General features: G+C 63.2%; 1 protein-coding gene across 1 annotated transcript in view; it reads right to left on the reverse strand.

The window, feature by feature from the left end:
- Positions 1–6: 6 nt before the first annotated feature.
- CAMSAP1 (calmodulin regulated spectrin-associated protein 1) overlaps positions 7–6,321 on the reverse strand; it is a 26,332-nt gene continuing 20,017 nt past the window's right edge. The window contains exons 14-19 of the mRNA XM_010858946.1: positions 5,279–6,321; positions 4,224–4,360; positions 3,920–4,128; positions 3,594–3,696; positions 2,099–2,214; positions 7–1,658 (exon numbers count right to left, since the gene is read on the reverse strand). Coding sequence (XP_010857248.1) covers positions 1,486–1,658; positions 2,099–2,214; positions 3,594–3,696; positions 3,920–4,128; positions 4,224–4,360; positions 5,279–6,321 — 1,781 coding nt within the window. The 3' untranslated portion in view covers positions 7–1,485. The remainder of the gene's footprint in view (positions 1,659–2,098; positions 2,215–3,593; positions 3,697–3,919; positions 4,129–4,223; positions 4,361–5,278) is intronic.

Consider the following 6,321-nt stretch of genomic DNA (forward strand, 5'->3'; position numbering starts at 1 on the left):
CCCAACGCCCCTCACACTTGAGAATGCTTAGCTTCCTGCCCTGCAGTTCTCTGAGCCTGGTCTGGGGTGCCGCACCCTCCGAGAGTCTCCGCTCACCGTGAGGACGCCTCCTCGTCCCTCTCAGACCTCATCTGGCCCCCCCGCCGCCCTGTTCACTGGAGCCGTCCAGTGGCCACAGGACCCGCGGTCTGTGAGACTGCGCGTGGAGGTGGGGAAGCCAGGGGCTAAGAATATCCCTGTGATGCAAAACAGTGCCCCTCCTCCCACTATTTGTGTTTATAGAAAACTGATTTTCACAAATAGATACTATTCTTCTCAGTAACTAATAGGCTTCCTGTTATTTTAAATAAATTCACATATTTATAAAATTAAGAGTAAAAGGCAAAATCTCAGCGATTTCAGCAACGTAAAAACTGTCTGAACACGAGCCAAACTGGAGGCGGAGCAGCTCCAGGCCCTCCCGCCGTGCCCCCACCCTCACGCGCCTGTCCCAGGCTGGCAGCCCACGCGGCCACTCCCCACAGAGGCCCTACGGTAGCGACCCCTTGACCTCTGACCCCGAGCTCCCTGGTTCCAGCCAAACTGGGGGATCAGTCCCACCTGGAGCCTGGGGAGCCCCCAAACCTGCACGGCACCCCTCCCGACTCCAGGCCTCTGCTCAACGACCCCTTCCAGTGAGACCCCGCTGGCTGACCAGCCTGCCACAGCTGCCCTGGAGCCCCATGCTGCCCCTCCACTCCTTCCAGACCATTCATCACCGTCTGACCACAGCCACAGTCAGAATCAGTCCAACCGCTTTTGTGGACAGGCTTCTGGGAGCCGGGCCGCCCTCCGGCCGGCCTGTGGCTGTCTGCACGCTGTGACGTCTGAGCCAAGCTGGCAGCACGTCCCGTGGGTGCCACTACACGGCCGCCTCGGACCCGCCGGCAGCTGAGGAGCTGGTGACCCAGGGCAGAGAGGAGCCCCCGTGAGGCTACAGGCACGCACCCAGTCCTAACCCGAACCCTCCGTCCGGACTCTCCGCCTGCTGAGGCCACCGCCACTCACCATGAACAGTGACTGAGGCCTGCGGCCCCGGGCAGGAACCATGAAGAGGATACAGATAACCAGCAGTTTACCTCAGACTTCCATTTCTCCAGCGGCCCCAGTGCAGAGCTGGGGCGCCCTGTCTCCACCCCAACACTGTCTATGACACTAGAGGACAGCCCCCTCCTCGACAGCATGCCAAGCCAGCTGGCTTCCCTGTGAGGAGCTCCACCCGCCTCCCCTTCCCTCAGGGCTGTACCCCAGACCCCGCCCGACCAGTGCAGCCTCTGTCCTGCTGGTCCGAGGTCTGCTCTTTCGTGGAGCATGCTGAAAGTGAGGGCCAGGGCACGCCGAGCGGCATGAGCAGACGGGACTGTGTGCCCACACCTGATCACACGCGTGAGACAGAGGCCTCTTCTGTCAGCCATCAGGGTTCTCCCCTCTAGGGAAAACCTTCATTCACAAATACCCTTCCTCTACATGAAAACTTAGGTGTGAAACTTTGATACTTGCCTCTAATATTGAATTTTTGTGAGGTTCGTTCACTTTTCCTGCGAGACAGCAATGGGATATAGCGTTGTGAATGATTGGTTTGTTGGATTTGCTGCTGGGCTCCTTAAACAGCTTGGGACCTGTGAGAAGCAGGCCAAGATGTGCAAAGTGAGTATCTGTGGCGCGCATGTGCACACACACACAAAAGGCCACAATCATAAAACCAAGCAGCAGACAGGCTAAACTAGGAGTGTTCATAATTTTCTGAAAACGCGGAGTAACAGCCAGTTCAAATCTATGAGAGAATTCTAAGTTACAGATTTTAAATAAACTAAGGAAAAGGTTAAAGTAATTAATAACTTACTCCCTTTCTAATTTCAGTTTCTTTGATACACAGAAAACACAGAAGCGGGACTTTACACCCTGAGCAGCGCGGGGCTCCTACGGGCCCAGGACACACAGTGAGCCACTAGCGGTGCAGGGGCAGAGGCTGCTACTCCGGCGCCGCGCCCTCCCTCCCCACGCCGTGCCCTCCCCGCAGGGCGTGGCTGGGCGTGCCCCCTGAGCGCACAGCCGTCACCTGTGTACTCGGCCACGGAGGCGAGTGAGGACGCGGCGGAGGCAGTCTCCCAGTCTCTGTCGGTGCTCCTGCTGGGGTTGCGGCTCAGCACGGGCAAGGCTTCCAGGGACTCGACTCTGCTGGGGAGGGGGACGGGGCAGGGATGGGAGGGTGGCAGGCACACCTCTTCTCGCCCGCGACTGGTGCCGGCTGGTGGGACCCCACCCCGAAACGGGCCGGGCTGCACCGCCAGCATAGGAAAGGCTGTCGGCCGCGGCAGCAGCGGGGAGTATGGCCAGTCTGCCCCAGCAAAACACAGCATCATGGACAGAACCCAGCCCGGGGCACCAAGGGGCCTGGGCGGGGAGGGCCACCCTCAGGTGGCACCGCGCAGTGGGAGGGCAGCGCCTGTCCTGCTGGTGTGAGAACCAGGTGACCAGGGCCCGGACATTGCTGCTGCCCCCAGACGAGGGACGGACCAGGGGAAGAAGGGGCCTGGTGGGCGGAGTCCAAGCCCAGTGGGGTCTCAGGCCTCTCTGCTCCCCTACGGCCTCAGCCGTGGCCCTTGGGCCACCTCCACTGAGGGGGACACACTCATGCCAGGAGGCAGGTGTGGGAAAAGCCTGAATTCAGTCCCGGTAACTGACCGTCTGAGCAAAGTTCTAACCGGAGTCCAGGGTCCACAGGAGGCGTCAAGAAGCCCCCAGAGGTGCGGCAAGGCAGGACAGCGGGGCCCGCCTGCCAGGAGGCCAACCCCAGTGTGGAGGCAGCGTGGACAGAGACCCGCGGGGGCTGCTGAGGCCTGTGGGCAGTCAGTGCCATCGACAGGCTCCCCAACACCACCTCCTCCTGATTCACTCCTTAATCACAAAGGGAAAAGCCAGTGCCCACGGAAACAGCACCTTAGCCCACATCAAGGTGACACCACGACAGGCTGCCCTGGGAAACGCACAGACCCCTCTCCACGGTGCTGCTGCCAGAAACGCACAGGCTGGACTGGATCGGGGGAAACCTGCCGAGGGCCAGGCCACAAAGCAACTGGCCTGTCCTGGGCAGAGCGTCCAGCCCCGGGGAGACGCAAGGAGGTGAGCGCCCATTCCAGGGAACGAGCACGAGCACTCAGCGAGACCGTGCCCCACGTGGGCCTGGGCTCACGGAAGGACACTGGGGACGGCCACGGCGAGCTGGACTGCGGACCCAATGGCAGTGCTGGTCTATGATTGCGGTGACGAGAGGCAACGCCCCTGCTCAGAGACACACGCTCTCAAGTGTTTAAGGACAAAGAGGGTGTCGTCAACTTACTACTCTCAAAAGGCTAGAAACACAAACGCGTCCAGAGCTGGGACAACAGGGAGGCAGAGAAAGCCAAACACAAAACCGTCTCAGCAGTGGGTGAGCCTGGGCCACAGGGATTAGCTCCCGAGACGGCACTGCCGCGGCTCTGAGCTGCCCAGGGCCAGCCGGACGGCCCGCCGCCCGCACTGCACAGCACCCCCGCGGCACCCCGCCTGCTCACCGCTGCGAAGGCGTGCCCCCCGAATGCACGCTCTCGGGCTCTGTGGTCGCTGCGGAGGCCAACGACAGGCTGGAGCCCGACTGGGCCCGGCTCAGGTTATCAGCTGCCGGAGACAAGACGAGGCGCGCTTCCGTGAGACGCGCGTCCCCCACACCAGCCGTCTGTACGGGGGTGGGAAGGGCCCGCCGCCTCTCAGCACCGGAGGATGCCAGCGCTCGACCCCAACTTTGGAGAAGGGAAGTGGGAGCTGACAGCCGGAGGGGCGGCGGGGAGCGAAGGGGCAGGGCCCACACACCACCTCCGGCCCTTCCCCCGGCCCTGCTTACGGGGGGAGGCGCTCTTAGGTCCCAGGTCATTGCCTGGCTCCTCCCGGTGGACGGACTTGGGCCGCGGCTTCCTGGGCCTGGTCTTGGGTTTGCCCAGGCCCTGCTCCTCCAGGATCTGCTGCTGCTTCCGCCGCAGGTACTCCTGCTTGATCAGCTCCCGCCGCGCCTTCTCCTCCTCCTTGCGGATCCGGTCTTCCTCTGCTTTACGCCTGCAGAAAGGACCGGCCAGGGCGTCCTGCTCACGCCCAGAATCGGGGGGCGGGGGGCATGACAGACCGGGCAGGCAGGCGCCTCGGTCACCTACCGTGCCTCATCTCTCTTGAGCTCGACCTCTGCCTCCAGCTGCTGCCTCCGCACGCGGGCCTCCTCGGCCTTGCGCTGCTGCTTCAGGAGGAAGGCTGCCCGCTTCTTGGCAAGCTCGTCGTCCGCCTTCTGCTCATCCTGCAAAGCAGACGTCACCTATGAGTGGCCGGACGGACCCTCGGGGGACCCCCAGCACGGTCATGCCCTGGCCCTGCCCTAAAGGTACAGACGCGACGTCTGCAGTCACCTATGAGTGGCCGGGACCAACCCTCACGGGAACCCCGGCACCATCAACCCTGGCCCCGTGCTTAACGCCCTGAGAAGAGGAAATGTAGTCCAGACGCTTCCTTACCCTTTTTAGAAGAGGAAGGAGCCCCCCTTCAGAGGTGCTAAAATGCAAACGAGAAACAAGCCGCGCCGTTCAAAAGGCATTCCGTGTGCCGACGCTGACTCTATCTGCCCGAAAAACCACACACTCGTTTCCACAACAGGAGCTAAAGTGTGTTTACAACTGAAGCACACGAACGCCAAGCAGGGGCCTGTGTGTCCTGACAAGACGGCCCTCATTGCTCCATCGGTGTCAGCCGCCCCCAACGGCCAGGACAGAAGGAGAGGCTCTCAAGACAGAGAGGAGTCTCACGGCTCATTGCCCTCTCCTCCTGAAGAAAAAGCTCCAAGATGTTTCCTGAAGCTTCTCCACCTGCCCAGACTGCAACAAGGAGAAGCCAAGCTCAGCCCAGAGGCCAAACACCACCTGCTCTGCGGAGCCTTTGAACTAAGAGTGCTTTTCACTCTTAAGTGGTCAGAAAACCACCACGAGAAAATCACCTCGTGACACGTCAAGACCACACAGAATTCCTGCTCCGGGGCCCGAGGAGAAGCTCTGCCAGGGGCCTGGCCAGCTGCCCTGGGAGAGCTGGGTCCTTGTGGAGACCCTGCAGCCAGGAGGCCGCACGTGCACCCGCCTCTACCCCCAGCCTCTGCAGCAGCGGCTCCGCACGGCCAGGGTGTGTGATGGCCTGGCCACCGCGGGACGCGGACGCCGCCAGCCTTTACCTTGAAGAAGAAGCCGACCCCTGGCTTCTGGTCCCCCTCGCTGCCGAGGTCCACGGAGCTGTCCCGGCCTTCCGTCTCCCCGTCCTCGTCGGGGGCCTTCAGGTCGGAGAGGGCCACCTCAATGAGGCTGGCCTTGCTGCGCGGGGGCTCGTCCAGCGGCACGTTCTCCTTCCCGGGCGCAGGCAGGGTGCTGAGCCCCGCCTCCTTCGCGCTGCCTTCCAGCCCCTCCCTGAAGCCCCCCTGCTCGGACAGGACGTTGGCGTCTCGGGAGGACGAGAGGACGAGCATCCGCTGGTTGCTCTCGTCGTGCAGTCGGTAGCTGTCGAAGACGCACTTCTCTGAAGCCTCACTCCCGGGCTCGCTGGGCCCGTCCCAGCCTGGCTCGGGGGGCGTCCGGGGCGGGAAGGACCGCGAGTGTGGGGCGGTCTCGAGGCCCGGGGTGGGGGTCTTGCTGCGAGAGGAACCCTGCTGTCGCTCCTTCGGCACCTTCAGCTCAGCTGGTCTCCCTGACCGGGCATTCCGGCCCTGACCGAGGCGGGGGGGCTTGCGGTGACTGGTCAGGGCCGTTGGAGAGAGTGGCTCGACAAAGTGGATGGCCGCCTTGGCCTTCGGGTCCTGGGCGCCGTTGCGGGGCCCGGGTGAGGGCAGGGTGGGGGACTTGAGCAGCAGCTGCTCCTGCTGCTGGGAGATCCTGAGGATGGCTTGCTGCAGCGTGCTGATGGTCTCGTTCAGCTTCTCGATGGACAGGTCACACTCGCCCAAGTCCACACCCTCAGTGTCCTCCAGGAGCACCGCCGACAGCGCCTTGCCGTGCTCCAGCTCGGGGAGGCTGGCGGGGTCCCGGGCTTTATGCGGCTGGACGAGAGCCAGGCCCTCCCCGTCCACGTCCGGAGACCCCAGCAGTGCTCCCCGGCCCTCCTCCTTGCCGAGGAAGTCGTCCCCGTTGTGCTGGGCGTGCTCCCCTGCGAGGGACCCCGCTTTCAGCGGCTGCTGGGTGGCGTCGGCCCGGCCCTTCTTGACCACGTGCAGGAAGGCCGCCTTGC

The sequence above is a fragment of the Bison bison genome, unplaced genomic scaffold, assembly GCF_000754665.1.
Source record: "Bison bison bison isolate TAMUID 2011002044 unplaced genomic scaffold, Bison_UMD1.0 scf7180017855577, whole genome shotgun sequence".
Taxonomy (NCBI): Eukaryota; Metazoa; Chordata; class Mammalia; order Artiodactyla; family Bovidae; genus Bison; species Bison bison.